Source organism: Chelmon rostratus, chromosome 4 (genome assembly GCF_017976325.1).
Source record: "Chelmon rostratus isolate fCheRos1 chromosome 4, fCheRos1.pri, whole genome shotgun sequence".
In the NCBI taxonomy this organism is placed as follows: domain Eukaryota; kingdom Metazoa; phylum Chordata; class Actinopteri; order Chaetodontiformes; family Chaetodontidae; genus Chelmon; species Chelmon rostratus.
In genome coordinates, this window is record NC_055661.1 from 153,425 (window position 1) to 176,071 (window position 22,647).

General features: G+C 40.0%; 1 protein-coding gene across 1 annotated transcript in view; it reads right to left on the reverse strand.

The window, feature by feature from the left end:
* Positions 1–432: 432 nt before the first annotated feature.
* trappc8 (trafficking protein particle complex subunit 8) overlaps positions 433–22,647 on the reverse strand; it is a 43,254-nt gene continuing 21,039 nt past the window's right edge. Inside the window, exons 10-29 of the mRNA XM_041935559.1 lie at positions 22,439–22,539; positions 22,184–22,289; positions 21,511–21,642; positions 20,194–20,418; positions 19,473–19,578; positions 18,522–18,716; positions 18,131–18,294; positions 17,935–18,009; positions 16,992–17,097; positions 16,608–16,765; positions 15,770–16,203; positions 10,006–10,162; positions 9,804–9,900; positions 7,392–7,460; positions 7,227–7,285; positions 6,732–6,938; positions 6,429–6,530; positions 5,901–6,040; positions 2,090–2,179; positions 433–1,489 (exon numbers count right to left, since the gene is read on the reverse strand). Coding sequence (XP_041791493.1) covers positions 1,255–1,489; positions 2,090–2,179; positions 5,901–6,040; positions 6,429–6,530; positions 6,732–6,938; positions 7,227–7,285; positions 7,392–7,460; positions 9,804–9,900; positions 10,006–10,162; positions 15,770–16,203; positions 16,608–16,765; positions 16,992–17,097; positions 17,935–18,009; positions 18,131–18,294; positions 18,522–18,716; positions 19,473–19,578; positions 20,194–20,418; positions 21,511–21,642; positions 22,184–22,289; positions 22,439–22,539 — 2,958 coding nt within the window. The 3' untranslated portion in view covers positions 433–1,254. The remainder of the gene's footprint in view (positions 1,490–2,089; positions 2,180–5,900; positions 6,041–6,428; positions 6,531–6,731; positions 6,939–7,226; positions 7,286–7,391; positions 7,461–9,803; positions 9,901–10,005; positions 10,163–15,769; positions 16,204–16,607; positions 16,766–16,991; positions 17,098–17,934; positions 18,010–18,130; positions 18,295–18,521; positions 18,717–19,472; positions 19,579–20,193; positions 20,419–21,510; positions 21,643–22,183; positions 22,290–22,438; positions 22,540–22,647) is intronic.

Consider the following 22,647-nt stretch of genomic DNA (forward strand, 5'->3'; position numbering starts at 1 on the left):
TCTTCTGTTTGTTTTGCTTTTTGGGGGATTGGGACTGGGCAATGGTGTGTGCTTATGATGGCTCTTAGCAAAATCTTCCTCCGCAATTCTGATGCCAGAAAAATTACTTCCCATTTCATCTCAATTTTTGTAGTTTCACTGGTTGCTTCTGTGAAAAGGTTGAACCATCGTGAATCTGAATGATGCAGCCACCCTTGCTTTGTCATTTACCTCGGCAACTGCTTGCCATCTCAAAAAACCTGTAGTCCACCAACACACATTTGTTACACTGCTGAGAGTCAGTCTTAAACCAGTAACTACTTTTTATTTAAATTGTTTGTAATTTTGTTTCATGTTTTCTATTTTTCTATACTTTATAGACACAGAGCAGAGAGTTCCAGGTCTTACAAACGTCAGATTGTTCCTGCTCAGAGATCAGTCTCTCACAGTACATACAGTATCATTGTTTCATTTTTATTTTCTATTTACATTCAATTTGTTATATAAATATAATACAGAATTTTCAGAAAAAGCTGTCAAGTCAATGCATAATAAGAGCTCAATCACAATATGGTGAGGTTAAACACAGGTTAGGGGTTATGCTGATTAGATAGGTTGGTCTCTAGAAAATCAACTGCATGCACATGAGGCAATATGGTCAGTTTTTTGTAGTGACAGTGAAATCACACAGATAATGAGCAGTAAGATGGGTTTCATTTGCCAGCCTCTTGACAAGGACATCAGGAAAAGCTGGAGACTCAGTGAAAAGATGGGACGTGGGGTGAGGTGGAGAAAGTTCTTGTTATTTTATTGTTTGTCTCTGACTTTGCTTTAAAGCTTACATCAGAGTCAACATTGTAGTCTAACATTGGCAGGTGCCAAATGACCTAGCTTTTGTTGGGTTCCAAACAGAAATGAGTATTTGAGATACTGGTGGCAGGTGGGTGAAACAGGATGGCTGGAGACAATAGAGGCACAGTGGACTGGAGGGTAGGAGATTAAATCTGTGTGCTGATGAGGGGGCCTTGTACAGAAAAAGCAAGACGATTCGATACTTGGCTGATGGAGGGAAACAGTTCTGAGGTCCACAAACTGTAGCGGCTTGTTTTAAATAAACCTTTTTCTCTTTTACTAATTAGTACAGTATCGCAATCATTTCCTGCTGTTCAGTATTAATCAAGAGGAACACGTATGGTTATGTGTGTTGAGGACTGCTCAGCAGTCTCTGTGTCAACAGAGTTCAGGTCCTCCTGTCTGCAGGCCATGATGCCCTGCTCAGGCATTGTTGATGATTATGAGAGCAGGACAAGCTGTCTGCTGACTCGTCTCACACATGCCACTCTGCTCTGATGGTTTGGCGAAGACTCGCTGTGTGTTAAGGTTGTAGACTCCTGCCTGGAGGAAACAGGCTCGCAGAGTCAGGCACAGTATCTCCTGAGGCTTCAGCTGCAGCTTGTACTGGGTCTGACCCACCCAGGTGAATGAGCTGTGGACCTCCAGAGACTCTGGGCTGGAAATGGCAGGGATGGATGGAGAGCTTAGAAAACATTTTCACTGTATCCAAGACTATTGAAAGTTAAAGTTATATTTAACTGGCCATCAAATACAAGTCTACTGTCCACTGTCAGACAGCAACATGCCTTCTTTGTGTATTATTGGATATACATGTGTATAAAATAGGACTCTTCCCTAAATAGTAATTATTTTATCGTTATTTGAACATCTGTGTACATAAGTTACTTCGTAAGGTTGAGTTATGTGATTGACAGTTATTTCTTTTTGACAGAAATATATATTATTAAAAAAGGAAAATGGGAATGGAAAGAAAGAAATGTAGCAAGTATTCAGAATCAACTGTGATGAATTATACGATACAACTTAATAGGCTTTGATGACAGTTAACTCATCATTTAAAGTACTACTCATGTCATGTGGCTCTGGAAGAATGTTGTCAAGTATGAGAAAATATTCCTGATGATGTCATAGTAATTGCCATTATGTCATTTTAGTCTTAGAGATGACAAATTAATAGCAGAAGACCTTCTGCTATTAATAAGTGTGAAATATAAAGTACAGTAAATATACACACATCATCTATCAAGAAACTTACCTGGTGCTTTTGTGTCGCAAGTCAATGATGACATCCACTTGAGCCAAGGAACAGTTGGACAGAGTCAGAGTAACCGGTACCATACAGAGACTAGAGAAGGAGAGAAAACCAGCTTTACTAACAGTTCCTCTGAGAACCATAAACTAAGGATGCCAAGTTTTTTAGGAGCAATTTTAGGTTTTATTAATAAGTTAAATATTGTTTTAATTTAAAAGTTAAAACCAGGTGACAGCATGAATTTCTGCATGTTTGAGTCACATCTCAGTGGATGTGGGGACAAAACTGAGCTGAAGTGGGTGCAGAGGGAGCTGAAGAAGGAGATTAGGAGAGGTAAGGACAGCTACAGGAGGAAGCTGGAGGAGCGCCTGCAGGGGAAACACCAGAGAGGTTTGGAGGAGCCTGAAAACCATCTCAGGTCACATCAGTGACAGCAGCAGGGGCCCTGAATCTAAATGGGCAAACGAGCTGAACCTGTTTTTCAACAGGTTTGATTCTACCATCTGGCTGCATGGATCATCAAACACCTCACCAACAGATAACAGTATGTGAGGCTTCGCGACTGGTTTTGGATGTGGTAGTTTGCAGCATGGGGGTTCCGCAGGATAACATGCTCTCTCCTCGGACTTCAGACACAACACTGACAGCTGCCACCTCCAGGAGTTCTCCGATGATACAACCATCATTGGATGTGTATCACAGGGGAACAAACTGGAATACAGGGAAGTCATCACCAACTTTGTCGACTGGTGTTGACTGAACCACCTGCACATCAACGCCAGCAAGACCAAGGAGATAATGATACACTTCCACAGGAAATCACCACAGACTACACCGGTGAACACCCAAGATCTGGACATCGAGATCGTAAGGGAATACAATTACCTGTGTGTCCACCTCAACAACAAACTGAACTGGTCCACCAACACAGATGCCTTGTACAGGAAGGGCCAAAGTCGTCTCCATCTGCTGAGAAGACTGAGGTCCTTTGGAGTGTGTAGGACACTGTTAAAAACTTTTTATAACTCTGTGGTTGCATCTGCAATCTTTTATGCAGTGGTCTGCTGGGGCTGTGGAACTCTGAGAGGAACAGAAAGAAACTTAACAGACTGGTCAGGAGAGCTGGCTCTGTCCTGGACTGCCCTCTGGACACCATTGAGAAAGTAGGTGAGAGGAGGATGTTAGCCAAGCTGACATCTATCGTTGACAACCCCTCTCACTCCCTGCATGACACAGTGGGGGCCCTCAGCAGCTCCTTCAGCAAGAGACTGCTGCATCCACTCTGCAAGAAGGAACACTACCACAGCTGTCAGCTGTTCAACTCCAGCATTGCTTAATGTAGCACTGGATTTAGATTTAGACTGTTTATGTACTAATGTGTAGTTTATGTATACTTCAGCCTGCAATCACACGCACGAAATATCTTGTGCAATATTACTTTCATTCTACTGTTTTTGTACTGTTTTTCTACATTTAAATTTACTACTGTGCAAAAGAGTAAACACTGGACTAAACTCATCCATACCCACTATGTGCAATTTAAATCCACGGGCAATTTCTGTTAAAATTGTGAAATTCTCCTCAAAGTTTTGCCAGTATTTTTTAATGGCAATTTTTCATATAGTTCTCCTTCTGCTGCCTGCAATACTCAAATTTCCCCGGGTGGGGATAAATGAAGTCGTATCTTATCTTAAGCCATAATGCACAAGACCTCTTGATTACCACTGAGAACTCTGTGGTGTCCCTGGCTCAGACTGCAAGGAACAAAGGTTTGACACTGGATGACCAGCTATGCTCTGTATGGCAAATGTTGCTGTGACACCATGCTTCTGCAAATTCAAGCTTCACAACATCACAGGGTTAGGGTTAGGACCAGACCACATTGCAGGTTCTGGTCCAGGCTCTTGTAGTCTTGCTACTAAAATACTGCAACTCGCTGCTGGTTGGTGTGCCTGCACTTCCCATCCAACCTCTGCAACTCCTCCACAATGCAGCCTGGCTGGTCTTCAGCTTAAGTTCTCCCACACTACGCTGCTGCTCGGCTACCGGTGGCTGCTCAAAAACAATTCAAGACACTGGCACTTGTCTACCATGCAGCGAATGGCTCAGGCCCATCCTACATTCAATACCATACGCCCCAGCATGTCCACTACTCTCTGCTACGACCAAATAGCTTGCTTCTCTACAGCTTGCTGTCCCCTCAATACGAAGAGGGCCCATCTAAACAAAAGACAGTTTTCTGTCCTGCCTTCACAATGGTGGAACAGGACAGCAGAAACCCAACACATCTTCTGTCGCAGACTGTAAACTCACCCTGGCTCATGAATACTTAAAGCAAAACAAAAAAAAGCTTCAAGCTGTTTGGCTTATTTGATGGAGTTGATGTAAGAAATTTTCAGTTTTTGGGTAGCATCCACATGGTTGAAAGCACTTATTGTAAGTCGCTTCTAGTATGTGTCAGTACTGAACAAGACGTTTGAAAACTTGCACTGCTATCTTTGATATCAAGCTACTCTACTCTCACACACCTCTGCCTTCTGTTCATACACTCGTCTTCCTTGGGCAAACACCGATAACTGGTACAACACTGAATAACTTTTTCACCTCTCCCACTCTCTTCATATACTGAGAGTGACCCACAGGATGTTAGCATGTGTGAAAAGAAGCAGACGAGATTGGATAACATACACAAACCTGTGTCAAGAGAAGCTTTTTAGTTTGTGAAATGCTGTCTACAACCTATGCCTAATTATTATACTATTGCTTTTGTGCCATTTTATTATTACTATTGAGGTTCAAGCCCTGAAGAGGCAGAACCTGTTTGTGTTTATGCCGGATTGTTATGATTATTGTTAATTTTATTATCAGTGGTCTGTGTTCAAATTACTGTGTTCTAGCTGGAATGAGCAAGAAACATGATACTCAGCCCCATGACTGGAAATTATGTTTGTGCTTCCAAAGAAATATGAGCCGAATTGGCCACATGGTGGTGTTGTGATTAAGGCCCGAACTCAATGTCCAACTCAATGTACTCTAAAAACGTTTTGGACCACAAAAGTCTGCCATGATGATTTTCCACCATTTAGAATTCCTTTTTAAGTAATATGAAATTAACGCATTAACGATTTGTCCAATCATTATAAATATCATTATAATCATTATAAAATAAAAATGGGTAAATTTCTTCAGGTCCTGAATGGGAATACCAACCTACTGAAGCATTATGAGCCGAAATACAAATACCAATATAATACCCAAAATGTGGACCTCAAAATCTAGTGGACAGATTTTGATCAATTTAAGTAAGGATGCCCTGGCATCAATTATGTGCCATATTGAAATTATATATTGATTGGTGCAAGTGTGTGTGGCCTATCAAATAACTCTATGCCTTTGAGCAATCCTGATTAAACTCAATTAAGACATCATGTACTTTCTTTCAAATCTGATAAAAGGGGGTCAAATGATGCAACTCTGAGCACAATTATTGAAATGCTACAGCTGTTGCAGTGATGTAACAAGGAGTGTGATCAGTCAGAATTTAACTAGCTCACCTTTGCGAAACCTGAAACCCTAGGCGTAGTGTAGTGTTACTGTAGCAAATACACCCTTGTGAACAAGACATTTCATATGCAGTGCACATGCATAATGTGTGTGTGTGTCTGCCATAAGTCCAGCAATTCCTTGCAAAATCAGGAGTTCCAGAGAGCAATTTCAGGGACAGAACTCTGTTTTTTTTTGGTTTATTATCACATTGTAGAAGGACAAATGTTATTGATGAGCATGATTCTGTGTATATGTGTGTGTGTCCCACCTATCCTGGACAAAAAGATGTGTGTAGGTCTCAGGGTAGTGCAGGTTTGTTTTGATTAGTTGGGACAGTTCTGCAGAGGGGAGGGCGACTGGAGGAGGCAGCTCTGATTTAAACTTTAGCAGCACCATCTCCTGAGCTTCCTGCAACAAACAAACAAACAAACAAACACACACACAGACACAGACACAGACACACAGACACACACACACACACACACACAAAGTTACAGTGTACAACACCTACCCTGACATCACCTCTATTTTATGGCCTCATCACAAACTTTTCAAGATGAAGCCCTTGTGTGATAGGAAGCATTGCATCAGAGTCTAAAGCTGCATATTCTGTATTCAGTATGTACAGTATCTTAAGAATTTTAATTGTGGCAAGATTACTATCATGTCTGGTCATGCAAATCCAGGTGTAAGTGCCAGCAGCAAACTATCAATAAGGGCACATGCATGTTTTTATAGTTAACACCAACAATCTCACATGGCCCAGACACATTCATACTGTGCATGTATACTGTACCTCTCTGGGAGTCAGAGAACTGGCCTCTTTGCCAATGGTCTGCAGTGCCACGTGAAGCTGGCCCTCTAGGATCAGCTGTTTGTTGTCCTCAACCACATAGGCCTGTACAGACACACACCACAAACTGGAAACTCAAGCACTGATTTCAATAAAAAAAGAGAAAAAAAGATGAATAACTGAGTCATACTCAGTGATTATACCCCTAATCCTAACCCTACCTCTTTGTTGTGGTATGTTTGGTTAGATCTAACAAACCTAGCATTTGTCATAGAGTCGGTTGTCATCTGGCTCTGTTATATGTACCTTCCAGATGACAATAATGTTGAGGTCCAGCTCATTACACTTCTTTACAATGTTGCTGATGTCAGAGGCTCTGCCCTCAGTGGGGACATAGCTCTGACTCTTGATGCTGGATGCTGTTCTGGGCGATGCTACATCCACTCGCTGAGACTCTGAGGTTCGGCAGCCACGGAAGAAAAAATCTCCACAGGGTGTGGAGGAACTGATGATCTACACAGAAACAGCAGCAAGAGGTGAAGGTAAAGCAGAGGTGGGTAGACATAGAGGTTAAATGACTACAGAGAAGTAGAGACACAGCAATTTTAGAGTTTTCTGTAGCCAGCTAACAAGTATCAACCACCAGAAGTATCCAAACAAAGTGAAATCAGGCCTACATCTGATCACTGAGCTCCAAAGGATCAGATAACGTCTTTTTTTCATTAAGCTCTTCGAAAGTATCAAAATGAGAATGTGCATTGGTCAAATTAAACTGACAACAACATTCTGTTTTCAATTTACCCGTTCATTTCCCAGATTCAGGTCTGCAAAGGTGTATTTCTGTATGGCGCCCGAAGTAGCTAGAAATAATGGACAAAATGCATCCAAATACAAATCTGTGTTTACTCAAAACTGTAATTATGATTAAAGCAGATTGACAAAGCTTGCTTTTTCTGTATGAGGTACCTTGGTGGGGCTTGCATCGTATGGCCCTGAAACACAGCTTGGCTCTTTCTCTGCTGATGAGTTTGCAGTCTGGTGGGGAAGAGGGCAGAGAGAGAGAATCTGTGATTGATAGTGACATCAAACATCACATGCAAGCACTGTTTTCGATAGAAGTATGGCTGTAATGGATCCTGTGTTTGTGACGAACTGTCATGGTACAGGGTTCACAGTGTGATGCACACAGACTACATAATATGCAGACTGATGTGTGTAACGCTTAACCAAAGTTCACAAGCATGAGTTCCATCCGTAAACGTTTCATTGTATGCCGTAACAACATGTGATAAAAGTTAGAACAGCAAACTGACTCACATCAGCATTACTGACCTTGATGAATATGTCCTGGGTCATAACATATAGCATATATTTATGCATTTGTTTTTTATTTCCTGCTGTACCGAACTTGCACCAAACTGTGGATTTAAACCAGGGTATCAACTGAACCACGACTTGTGTGTGCCGTTACACCCTAGATAGAATGATGTATCATTTTTATCAAATGTTTCAGTAACATGAGAATAGTCAATATCTTAAGCACGCATTATGACATACTACCACTGGCGATGACACCATCAGCAGAGTACCATGATGATATCTGAGCCAGTTCCATTAATTGATGAAGAAATGTGGTTGAAAGTTCTGAAAAAAATGGTAAATAATTGGACATTTGAGTTGAGATTAATTTATCATACATACATTATGAAATGTACTTTGATCATTCTGCAGGATTTCTGTGGACCTAGCTGTTTTAATATCCTGTTTTTTGGTTAAAGATGGCATACATTTACATTATTTTTGCCATAAGGTCATTATTACAGTATAATATCAATATAATAATATAATATCATAAAACATTATCATTAAGTTAAACACTTCACAAACCATTTGTGAATATTATTACTAAATACACTTATTGCTAAAAAGTTGCCAACTTTCTGCAGATTCAATCGCTACAGACCTCCAAACTTCATATGGCCTTCAGATTAGCTCAAGAACAGTGCGTACAGAGCTTCATGGAATGGGTTTCTATGGTCAAGCAGCTGCATCCAAGCCGTACATCACCAAGTGCAATGCAAAGCGTCGGATGCAGTGGTGTAAAGCACGCCGCCACTGGACTCTAGAGCAGTGGAGATGCATTCTCTGGAGTGACAAATCTGCTTCACCATCTGGCGATCTGATTGATGAGTCTGGGTTTGCCGGTTGCCAGGAGAACAGTACTTGTCTGACTGCATTGTGCCAAGTGTAAAGTTTGGTGGAGGGGGGGTTATGGTGTAGGGTTGGCCACTCAGTTCCAGTGAAGGGAACTCTGAATGCATCAGCATACCAAGAGATTTTGGACGATTCCAGGCTCCCAACTTTGTGGGAACAGTTTGGGGATGGCCCCTTCCTGTTCCAACATGACTGTGCACCAGTGCACAAAACAAGGTCCATAAAGACATAAATAAGAGAGTTTGGTGTGGATGAACTTGACTGGCCTGCACAGAGTCCTGACCTCAACCCGATAAAACACCTTTGGGATGAATTAGAGCGGAGACTGAGAGTGAGGCCTTCTCATCCAAAATCAGTGTGTGACCTCACAAATGCACTTCTGGAAGAACGGTCAAACATTCACATAAACACACTCCTAAACCTTGCGGAAAGCCTTCCCAGAAGAGTTGAAGCTGTTATAGCCTCAAAGGGTGGACCGACGTCACATTAAACCCTATGGATTAAGAATGGGATGTCACTTACATTTTGCGAGTCAAGGCGGTGAGCCAATACTTTTGGCAATATAGTGTATATCCCATAATGTTTTTGAACACTAGTAGCACTATGTTTTTAAGAGAGGGTTCCTGCTGTGTTTCTACACTACTAGTCTGGAGCAAGTTTTCTACTACTGCCACGGAACAGCACCACTGGGCTAAAATGCCTTGCTCAAGGGCAGTCCACAGGTGTGAAGTTAAGGAGGGGTGGGTGATAGCCTTTCACACAGGTGGTATCTGGGTGAATGGCAGCAACCTTCAAAAGCTATGCAACAACCAACTGACTTCTCTGAGCTAAATGAACTATGGATTCCATATCAGTGGCTGTTGTTAAGTTCCAGGTGATACTTAAACAGAAAAAACATATCTATAGTAGATCTTCACAAGTTGATGGCTGTATTTTGGAGGTGTTTTTCTTTTTGAAATGGGTTTGAAAAAACTAGTTGTGAAATCAGTGCAGATAGCCGCTCATTTGTCCACCTGTTTTTTGTCTGCTTTTTCAGACACTGGGAAAGGTCTATTAAAATGAAGACCACATCAGTGTTTACCACTCATGCTGTAAACAATAAAGAATAAAATGAAATAGACCACTGAAGAATGAAGCACAGATGACTCAGTGTGCCAGACACACCTTTTTCCTTGGCTGGGTTGATACACCTCTGGAGGCGCCAGTGTTGACTGCTGCTGGAAACCTGGACGATGTGGAACTCACGCACACCAGCTTCACTCTGGGAGCCAAGAGGAGGCAGATTAAAACAAAGTTTGAACAGTGAACTGTGATGCAAGAGCAAAAAACTGCATACTGCATGTATGTGGCATGCTGCGTGTCTCACCGTATTGATGTTCTCGACATCAATAAAGACCAGCGTCCCACTACCCCCTTTGTCATCCAGACTGTGATTTGGAGGAACACTGCTGCGGCAGGCCGATGCTTGCACACTCAGAGACCGACTGGCACAGATAAAGACTGTGTGACGTAACACCCGATGACTTCACATGAAGAGAGAGGACAAAGAGTAACAGATGCTATAATGCAATTGCTATGCAATAATCAGTGTGAGCTACACTCACTGGTCGGTTAGTGTAGTCTCAATAACTAAGTGATTATATCACTAATTAGGAAAACTATTTTTAAATTTGATTAATACTATATGTCCATCCATCATTGATAATCTCCTGAGCCTTATGTCTAAACAGTGGAGGAACGTCTCTCCTTAATGATTAAGAATTGATTAGTTATATTACAACACAGTTTAATTTATACATGAATGGATATAGATACTTAGATCTTGTGCTTAAGCATCATTTCTGAAAAATGACAAAATAACTGAATTAACAGAGTCAATAGCAAAGAATACATAACCCTAACCAATTAAGCAGTGGGAGATACAAGAAATAATTTCCACTTTGAAAAACAACAAAAGCCCAGAAAGTAATGAAAACATTTCTGAATTTATAAAAGCTTTACATCACAATATGTCCCTTTTACTGCAAGCATATCATTATGCTGTGCAATCCAGTGCAATGGCTCATAATGGAGGGAAGCAACCTCCATTGTGGTAATACGCAAAAAAGACTCCTCTGAATGCCAGTCATACTGAATGCCAACCTACGTAGGTCAACGATTTTATCTTAAAGAGTTAATAAGGTTGTAGCTCAAATCATACATCCGGACCAAATTATATTTATTTTGAAAAGAATAAATAAAGGAGCATGGCAAATATCTTTGCAGATTCTCAAGTATAAATCCAAGGGGGGAAAGGCTTTGTTTCTATCCCTTGATGCACACATAGTAGGGGTGTCCAAACAAATTACATTTGGTATCCTAACTACAGTTTCTATTGTCAATGCTAGGTGCCATGAGCACATTTGGTTATCAGTCAGTGAAAGCACTCTGTGCCAGAGCCACCCAGCTGGATGTTGTCATGACTGCCGTCTTGAAAACCATACATTTCTTCCTATCAAGATTTGAACATTTTCATGCACTGCTCTTTTAAGGTCTATCCACAGATGTTTGATGATGTCAGGTTGGGGGACTCTGAGGGCAATGGCAAAACCTTCAGCTTGTGCTTCGTGAGGTAGTACATTGTTGATTTTGAAGTGAGTTTTCGATCACTATCCTGCTGCAGAAGCTATACTGTTTTCATCTTAAGCTCTTATTACACACTGTGTGATGTTTGCTTCCAGAATTTGCTGGTATTAATTAAATCCATTTTTCCCTCTACCAGTGAAATGTTCCTTGTGCCACTGACTACAGCACAAGCCTTAAGCATGATTAATCCACACCCATGCTTAACAGTTCGAGAGATGTTTTTTTATGACCTTTTATGACCCTATTGTGACCAAAAAGTTGTTTTCTGACTTCATCATCAGCCATGTGAGGATGCTCCTTTGCAAATGTCTGATGCTGAATTTTGTGGTGAGGACGCAGGACAGGTTTTCTTTCTCAATATTTCTTTTGCAGTCAAGCTAGGGCTTTGATTTGCCTTTCTAGCAATCCAATGAGCAGTTCTCCCTAAAAACTTTCACCATTTCTGTTAACTGCCGTTTCTTCATTACATTACGAACTGGCTACATGAGTTCTAGGCAGCTGCTCACAGGAGCCCTTGGTTGCTGATTGTTGGGACAGGGTTTGAGGAGTCTTCAGTAATTATAAAGCTTTGAAATTTGCATCACTTGACCTTTCCTAAGGATGACTGTGATGAATTCCCTAACAAGTTGATTATGGTCCTATGGTCTTATCTTGCTGTTGAAAAAAAATGTTGAAAAAAATGTTTCGTCTTTAACTTTTTCTTTACTTTTGAGATTATCTATGGTCTACTCACTTAGCTATACACACCAACATAAATTCTGACAAGAGGTTCCCAAATTTTTACATGTAACTGTATATAGCACATTTCATACAATAAGCTCAATGTGCTTCACATACAACGAATACGTACTAAATAAAACAGAACAAGAATACATATTTAAAGACATATAAAGGGAAATCTGTATACAATGCAGTTGTAATCTTTTCTGGAAGAATGAATAATATTGTAACAGAGATGGTGTTCATCCCAGTTCACAGTGATCCCATGCACTGTAGTGCAAACATTCTTCATGCTATCTGTCTATCTGAAGCCTAAGGTCATTTTCTTTTTTTTTTTACGGGTTTTCCTTCAATTCACCTTTTAATGGTGCTTGCATATAACATGATACCTATGTTTTATATATGAAAATCTGGCACCTATTTGTCCAAGAGCAATGTTTTTACAGATAATTTGGCCCAAAGCTGGCCTGTTGAAGTCCAGTTTTTGAAACTCTTCAAATCTCCTTCAAACATATGTTTATTCATGTGGACGAAATGGACTGAGATAATGTGGGACTGAATAACGACATCACACTTAACATCAAGCTTCATGGCATGTGTGCAAATGAAAAATTACAAGCATTACAAGCATTACAAGTTTTATTTTACAAACCAACTATTTACTGTATATAAATACAGAGGAAACACACTATTTACATTATTTACATAATGTGCATATTTTCTTCACCTGATGGCAGGCAGTGGTGTCTGCTAAAAAGATGTGGTTGTGGTTTACTGGACCTTGGCAGCTGTGACTCTGCTCTGTAAAATAAATAATAAATTTCATTACTTGTACACATGAACATTCATTACTTGTAAGAATTTTTTGAACACTCTGAAAAAAACACATAAACAGCATACAGTGGATGCTGTTTAAGGCAAAGTTATGGCAGAAAACATGATTTCATTTCATGTTCATGTTCATGTTCATGAAACATGCAGGTGGTTGCAATAATTATCAGATGAAGTGAATTCTACTTATTTTATCCACTTTTAACTTTAATATTTGGTATGTCCACCTTGTACAGCAATTACAGCAGCTCATCTCTAGTGTCAATATGAATTTTGAGATGTCTGTCTGAAAGTTTTTTTTTTCTACCCGTCCCCTTTCGGTTCTGGTGTTCTTGAGTGGCATCCTGGTGGTCTAAAGTGTACTTTACAGTGCTTAGACAGCATCTCATGTCCTTGGCTATGCGGCGGTAACTTCAGCCAGCATCAAAAAGGGCCTTCATTCAAACCCGTTGCTCACTCGTTCTTCAACTTAGCCATGTTCAAAAAGCAACATGTGCTTCAAGACTACTTCTAGAGGCTTTGAATTTATACCAATTGGTGGTGTGGCCTTGATGACAAAACCATGATGTTACCAATCACTTAATGAGCAGGACAGGCCTTGCACATTCAAAACACACAGCTGTGTCCTAAGGCTCTTGCATCACCATTAATTTAACCACGATAACACCTGACAATGATTACCCAAGTAATTTTGCTTCTTCTCTGAAGGAACATGATTGTGTAACATTGACAGTGAAATAGGCCTAGCTTGTTTTTTATAAGGAAAATGACCTAAATCTCCTTATGATGGCTCTATTCTATGGTTTACAGAGCACAATGATGACTTTGTAGATATTGCATTTGTTTTAAGGGTATACACACTAATAAATGACTATAATTCTGTGAAAGACAGTCTCATCTGCTCAGTATGATGACAGAATGATAAAACAGTCAATGCCTAAAATGCATCTACACTATTTGTAAGTGAAGCTCACTTTTACACAAAGAAATAACTTTTACACAAAGTAAACCTTTACTAATACACAGTGAATTTTACTACTTTTTACTACTGATATACAAACTGTTTACAGAAGCAGCATTTAGCCAAGGTGGTCAAATTTATGCACAAAATGTACTATTACTGTGATACTGCAAAACAAGTTTTTGAAAATGCACTTACCCATCTTCAAATTGATTATTTTGGTATTCCTCTTCATCTTCAGAATCAGAAGCTCTGCAGCTGTCTTCCTTGTTGCCGCTTTGCAAAACTGCTATGAGGACCTCTGCTGCTGACAACAACAATGTCACGTACAATCTCCCAAAAATAGGGACTCGGAAGCGGAGAGTCTACAGACTCTATCAACATTTGAACCACATTTCTACACTTTATCATCACAAAGACATTATAGAAGCATCGAGAAAATTGGCTGCCAAGTCCATCCACCCCAGAGGGTGTTCAAAGGTTTTCTTCTGCTTTGTAGAAATGTGGTTAATGAAACGTCTTTCCCATTAGTCTTGGATTACGGTGACATTTTACACATGTATGTTTCAGCTGCAAATCCAAAGCCTTTGGACGCTTATCATCACTCTGCATTACTGGTGATAAAACTAATCATTGTGAGATGTATGCTAAGGTTTGGTGTGTCTGTAAAGATTCTCATTCATCCAGGTCATGGTACTTTTAAGTTCCTTTACAAAGGCAAATGGACTTGCCTAAGGTTCTAGAAGACATTGAGTCTCTCATCCAAGAGGCTTCTTCAGTTCTAACTGAGGGGTCCCAGGCATTTATCCTTTTGCAGGATCGTTGACCCACCTGGTCATCACGTGAGTCACCACCTAGGGAGGGGTTTCAGGTCTGCATTGTAAGGGGCTGATAAGTGATGTCGTACACAACCGCCTCTGTTCAGTGATGGTCATTCCAGTTTGACATGGATGGCTTCTTTCACTCCTCTTTCAAACTATCGATCTTCCCTGGCCAAAATATGTACATTATTGTCCTCAAGTAAGTGTTCCTTAAGATGTAGGTGGACTGCTAAGTCTTGACCTGCCGTGTTGGCTCTCCTGTATTGTGCCATACGTTCATGAAGTTGTTGTTTTCTTTCCCCAATATACAAGTCTGTGCATTCCTTGCTACATTGGACAGCAAAGTGTATGCAGTATGCACAAGTGCATGGCACAATACAGCACAGTCACCACTGAACACTAACAGCTCACATGATGGCTGGGTGGATCAATGATCATGCAACAGTATAAATGCCTAGATCAGTCAGATAGTCAGATAGAACTGAAGAAGGCTCTTGGTGGCACTCTCTGTTTAGGGAAACAGACACAGGTGTTTATTTATTTATAAAGTCATATTTGTTTTACCCCCTTGTATTACTTCTTTAATGGATTTTAATGTGTGCCCTTATCAGACACGCTCAAGTGGTTGGATTACATTGCAGGTGCTGGCAGCTTTAACTGAACTTGGAAAATCCATCTTTTCTCAGTGTGCAACTATTACTAATTATAGAGCAATCTAAACCTCACAACCTATCATTGTAAAGTTTTAATTCTGGTTTTATTTCACTTCCAACTGTTCTTGTTTTAATTGATACATCAACTTTAAATTTCAGTTGCTATATTTATTCCTTGGGTTTTATTATTTAGTGAAATGGCTTTTTATTATTTTTACTTTTTAGCACTATTTTTAAGCCTCCTCTTTCTGTTTCTGGGTTTCTAGGATTTTTTTTCTATGCTTTTTACTTAGTTACTGTATATTATGAATGAGATCTCTATTGCAATGTAGAATGAATGAATATATATTTCCTGTAGCTTAAACATGCTTAATATCAGTCATATTTATTCATAATGAGTTTCTCCTTTGTGATATAGGCTGTCAATGCTGATGTTAAAATGAGTGGATTTTACCAATAAATCATATTATGCATCCCCTTAATCCAACTGAAATCCCTTAAGTGAACTAACAGTTTTACCTGATTTTGTTTCCTTTGTCTCTGCTTTCATAGTAGAACAGAAAATTGATTTCATGGACTCCCTCCAGGTCTGGTCCTCTGAGCCAGAGAGGCAGCTGGGTGGACTCCCCAGGTTGCAGTGTGCTGCCATCTATTGGGATCTCCATCACACCTGATGGCTGACTAAAATCTTCAGCTGAAACCAACATCTCAAAGGCTGCTGATCCTGTTTGGGGTTGTGTGGCCAAGGTTTTATAGGCTGAGATGTTTTCAGCTGAGGTTGGGCTGAGGGGTGTGTCTGGTGTTGTGGCCTGGCTGCCAAAGGTGAAAAACTCAGGGTGTGTGGACACCACTCGAAGGCCGCACAAGGCAACACTGCTGACGTTACAGAACTCAACATAGGCCTTTCTGATCTCACCACACAGCAGAGCAGTGGGAAACTGCAAGAAAAAGACCTGACACACCCACACACACACACAGAGTAAACAGTTTGATTGTGTTTTTTTTTTTTTTTTTTTTTTTTTTAAATCAGGGCTTTACTACATTTAGTGTGGTTAGCCTATTCAGCCTGGGGAGAAGTTCGCTACATTTCTACTTTCTACAGCAGCAAATGAATTCTTCAAGCAAATGAAAAGAAAATATGGTAGGTTGGTATTTTAATGTAAGTTAAATGAATAGCTTGACATTATTATGGGAAATAGGCTCATTCCCTTTCTTGCAAAAAAGGAAGATAAGTAGGTGGATACAACTTTCATTGTGAACACTAAATACGAAGCTAGAGCCAAGAGATGATTAGCTATTCAATTTGAGTATTTTGGCTTCTGCAGAAGAGTCTCTGCAGTTGATGAATCAGTGGTACCTCCATTAAGGGCATGGGTGGTGTTATGATGGGATCCAGACGTTGATCAGGACCATGTCGAACCAACATCTTGTCCTCTTTGGTCTGGTTGAGCCGTGGGCCCCGGATCTTCAAGTCCTGTCTGCCACGAACCACCATCAAATCCAATGTCTGCTGGCCTGTACACAGAAGGAAATCCACACTGTGTGTTAGTGTGGCAGCAAAATACAAAACACCCTGCATGATCTGTCACTGGAATTCTCATTTTCTAAAAAATTTGGCAGACAGAAGAAAACAGCGATGCAAATACAGTACAGAATCATTTCATGCGAGTCAGCAGCATGTTCCTAAGTGATACGAAAGTAGCCAACAATAATTACTGCAAATACAGATGTGTGGCATTACCTTCAGTGCTGGGAGCCATCTCTCCAGAGGAGCCTGCAGCTAGGTTGTACACTACACCCACAATGTTCAGCTGGCCTGTTCTGTGTGGCAGCAGCCTGAGTCGAGCCTGAGATCAAAGGTCACACACCGACTGTTAATAGTACAAAATAACAATATTTTTCAGCCTGAAGTATCTCATAAACCAAAAAAGGCACAATCCTTCATTTGAATGCTCTTTCCACATTACATTTTAAAATGCATTCTTAGATTCAAAATTATTACGAGATGTTTTAAGTAAGTCTCAAAGTCTCCCCCAGCCCTAAACAGTAAAAAAAAATAAAAAAATAAAAAAATAAACAGGGGTCAGTACATTGTACCACTAAAATTTAAATTGACAAGCTATGCTCCTAAATAAGGGGTAGAAGTGAAATCTGATTATTTACCTGCTGCTTGTAAATGTAGATTTTACAGAAACATGTTATTATAATGCAAGTAAACATTTTGTCCAGGTTACCCAATGATTGCGCTGAGAAACCAAGTTTCTTGTGTGTATGTAAGTGTAGTGTTTACGTTGTTTGTTTTTTTAATTACCGTGAGTCACTAACATCAGAAATTTTCAAACATAGCCAGACAGTTTTACTGAGCAGCATACCAGCTCATTTGACATGAAGGGTCTAGCTGGCAATTGACTGGATGTTTCTAGCGTTTCCAGCCAAGTGTTGCTTGAACTCTAATACTTCTCTTCACTTAAATCCATAAGACAACTTTTAATAACACAATGCAGATAAATCACTTTGTTGATCTAAACTTTTCATTCTATCAAGCACTTGCATAATTGTCCCTGTTGTCTACTGGTAGATCACAAAATACAAGCAATCACAGCCCAGTCATCAAGACACTGCACCACACCACCAATGGTCAATATTGCACAGTTAACCTTCACAAAGTCTTGTGAGCACCTTACCATTTTGGTCTCCTCTGGACCCATATGAAACTCTAAGATGACCTCAGTGGTGACTACATCATCTTTTTGTGTCACCTGCAAGAATGAAAAGATATTGAAGAGACAATTAAATTCCAAGATTTGTTTTTATTGCATCTATCCACAAAACTGAATAAATATCATATTTTCTACAAGAAAATACGGCCTGGTTGCCCACCCCTAGAGTCAGGGTCTCTTCATTGGTGATGACCATATCTTCAGTTGTTTTCTCCTTGGATGGAGACAAACCATCGGAAGCGAACCTCCACAGGAGTGAGAGGTTGGACAGAGCCAGAGAGACCTTCAGAGGGTTCCTGAATGTCACCTCCACTATGATTGGCTCTGCAGAGACAGAGACAGAGAGAGGGCTGTACACTGCATAGGCACAATTCTGTCCAATTTGATGACAGTGATGGGAAGGGATTATTATTCTTTATACAAAGGCAAGGAGGCTTTAAAACTGTCTGTCAGATCACCTAAATACCTAGTACTTAGTCACAGTCTAGAACTAAGTAATAGTTTAAGTACCATTTTAACAAGAGTTTCACTGTGTACTGAGGACTTCTTACCCTCCATAACTGCCAGTGGGTGGCGCAGGTTGTCTGTCTGGTCGTTCAGGCAGCACTGGGTGGGCTGGAAGTTTACTGGGACAATCCCCCTGTTGGCGGAAGCCACAAGCTGCTCCTCTAGGTGGCACCACATGGCTGCCAAATCCTGGTCATACTCTTGGTCCAGGGACACATGAGTGGCTGCCTGTTTTTCCCCTGAACACAAAATTAGAATCAAAAACTGCCAAAAAAAAAAAAAAGGGTTCCTGCATGATCCACCAGCTTAAATTTAAGACTTTAAAACCATTTAAAAGAATGCAATCTAATACCTGTTACACAAACACACTGGATAATATGGCCTATAATTATTTGGTATCTCATAACATTTTTTCCAATACTTCGAAGCAGTATGAAACAATAACTTCATCTGACGTAATTAATGCACTTAATGCGACCTAGACTAGTGGCATAAAATGGATTGATTAACCCATTTAAGTATTTGCTACAATTGTCACTTGTCCATTAACAATGAGACTGTAGCTAGCAGTAGTGTACATATATAGTGAAGTCAATGAACTGACGTGTGATGCATAAAAAACCCTGAGGATGCACCTAAAGAAAATGGTCGACGAAGGGTGACGACATAGTAATCACCATTCTTTTAGTCAGCTTGGAGGATGGTAAATGGACTGTATTTATATTTTCTAATTTTAATGACCATTCAAACCAGTTTTACTATTTAAGTCGGCATTAACCCATTCACACATTCGTACACTATGAACAGTAACCATTCACGCAAACACTCATACACTAATTACAAAATTTGGGGTTCAGTATCTTCCCTAAAGGTACTTTGACATGTAGACTGCAGGCCAGGGATCAGACCACAGACCCCAGTAAGTGGACGACTGCTATGCCTCATGAGCTGTAGTCGCCCCAGAAGAGATCAGAAATTATTAATTAGTGTGTTACCTTCTGCAAGGCGCCGTTCATGTCCAAAGTAAATCCTTGTGGCTGAGCTGTGGATGCAGGGCAGAGGCAACTGGGGAAGGCTGACCTCATTTCCCCCTATCACACTCTGAAAAACACACACATAGTTATTTGTGTGTCAACTTATTTTTTTATTTTTATTTTTTTAATTTTTATCTGTCTGTCTGTCTGTCTGTCTGTCTGTCCAGAGTACTGTAACGATGTGATACTGTTATCGTGTTTCTTAATTATTTCTTAGGTCATTCTTACAAAATAATGACTTGCATCTACATGCCATCCAAAAGTATGGGAACACTTAGGTCAAATTTTATATTTTTGCTGTATAATGCAAACACTTGGGTAAATATGATACAAGAGATCAGAATCCCAAGCATTTATTTCCTGGTATTCACATGCATTTCACAATATTAGAACATAACATCTTTTGTTTTAGCCCCCTACCCACCAACTCTTAAGTGCGGAATTGTGCTTGCAACCCACATCACCAAACCTTTGGTTTGTTCTTTTGAGATGCTTTTCCAGGTTTTCATTGCAGCTTCTTCCGTTTGGTACTTGGGTTTCTCCCTTCAGTTTCCTCTTCAACTAGTGAAATGCAATCTCAATAGGATTTAAATCTCCAGTGTGTAGGATTTAGAGACATCTAGCAGTGATGTTTCTGTTTGGATCAAGACTCTGACACCCCTTGACTATAAACTGTATTTACCTTGTAAACATAGAGATACTCTCTGAGAAAGGCGCCCTGCTGTGTGGCCGTCTGCCTGCTGTCATTGGTCAGAATCTGTCTGAAAGCTATTACAGCATTCTCTGGTTGCCGAAGTGTGTAGGACTGACGGCCAATTGTGAAGTTGATATGGTCCTCTGCCAATGACCAGCCCCTCTCCTTGTACACCTGCATTGCTTGGCAGTAACATCGCAGAGCATGCCTCCTCTACATGAAAAGACAATTGAAAGGTTGACGGATGGGGAAAAAGAAGAGTTTATGAGTTACTGTATACACCGTTTACTGAAACAGGACAAGTTTCATTAAGATATCCTATCTGCCAGGCCATTAGTCAGGTTTTATAATGGATCACTGAACCCACAATTCATTCCATATTTTGACTTTGTGACCTTTCAGCTAGAAGAAGTCTGACCTGACTGTCCATCGTGTTGGGGTTTCAAAAACCCCCCAAAAAAAGGATTCCTCTCATATATTGCATCTTCTTTAACATTAACAGAAAATCAATCAAAAAGTGTGAGGAAGCCTAACCAGAGTGACTTGGAAGGTGGTAAGAGGTAACAGTGACTTATTTACAAGTGCCACCATGATACATGTGTAACACAAAATGTGAAAAATAAGAAAAAAAACAACAAAAACTTGACTTAACTAAGGAAATTCAAAGCAACAAAACTTAATTTAACATCACATGCACATAAGTATACTCATATTCTGCCTAAATAAGCCCTTTAATCTACAGCAGACTCAGTCTAGGATGAACCTTAATGCTCATAGAGGCATCTCAGATTCTCACCTAAAATAGGTAAAAGATATATCTTCTATATATCTATATACCTTCCCATGACCTCATCATTAATGTCACAGAGCATAAAAGCAGACTGTTTGGATATGTCCCCTTTTAACTCCTGGAAAGCATGGTCAGTACAGTAAACAAGAAAAAATACAAATAATAATTAACTCAAAAACTCAAGATTGATTCAATAAACTATAACTAAACTGAAACAATTCTTGTTCTGATTTAACTAAAAATGTTAATGTACTATAACAAAATAAAATGCTAACCACAAACAAACCCATTAAGCGTTTGCAATGCTGCAGATTAAAGATGTAGCTTTGGCTAAAACAAACATATACGTAACAAGCATGGTTATGAGAATTGTAAGGTACAGATCAGTAGTATCCTCGCATGCTTTGTCACAGACAGGCCCATTACTACATTCACTGACATAAACTTGTTTAGAGCTCCTAGGCACCAATGTTAGGATAGACAACACAGATTAGTATGATGCTTGAAAGGCTCACCTGTCCTGCTTTGCTGAAACGATGACCAGCAAGGATCATATGGAAGGCAAACTTGCGGACCATAGGGTTACGCATATTAATAAAGCAGTGGGCGGCCTGTTCCAACAGCAGAGCACTGCGAAGGTCAGAGTCCTGAACAAAAAAGTGAAATAAAGGTCTATGCAGAATTATCCACTGGAATTTTACTTGATAATTCTACTTATTCACGAGTAGTAACTATTAATTAATCCATCCAATTAAAACATAAAATTGTTAACTGAGTTAATTGGGCCTCACAATTGTAAATTGAAAAACTTGTAGGAACAACAGTTTCCACAGTACTCAGGTCATTACTCTCTGAAAGTTTGCATTTACCATTTTCTGTCTTGTGGCACATGATGGTGAACGATTTTTTATATTGCATAGTGGAAAAAGTTGTGTCCATGATCTAAGAGATATAAAAATTCTCATTTTGACTCTCACTGCAAAACAGTCGAAATAAGTTTAAAAAAGTTAATAGTAAAGAAAAAAAATCACACAAGTAAACACTATTTATTAGTCTTACCTGTGTATATGAGAACTACTGGAGTATATACACGTGTCCCTATTTTTATGAAAGTGGAGCTAAACGTGCAGTGCACCTGGGACATTTCCACATGGACAAAAGGACTGAAAATGATGTGGGTTTTCTCACCTCACTGGTCATCTTAATGAGGAGTGTGGCAGCCTCTGAGTATTTGCCCTGACTCTTAAGTATCTCAGCACTGAGTAAAGCACAGCGCTCAGCCAGCACCATGTTCCTGTAGAGGGCAGAAAAATAATGTTAGCATACTGGGTAAAAGCTACAGACACTGCCAATGCGAACCTGAAATTGAACTGAAACAGCAGACAAAAAAATGATGTGTGCAATAATGTGTAATTAGGTATACTGTAATTAATTAGGTCTTACTTGCAGACATCTCTGTATGTCTGTATTGCGGTGTCCATGTAGTGTGCTGGATACGGTCTGGGAGCTCCAGCCTGCAGAAAGGCTGACACTGCAGCCATTTCCTATAGAAGATGGCAGGATCAATGGATGGAACATGAGGACAGATGGGTTAATCAACAAAAAGAAGGGGGAGATAGACATTCAGGGATTGAGAAAAATAAACCCAGTAT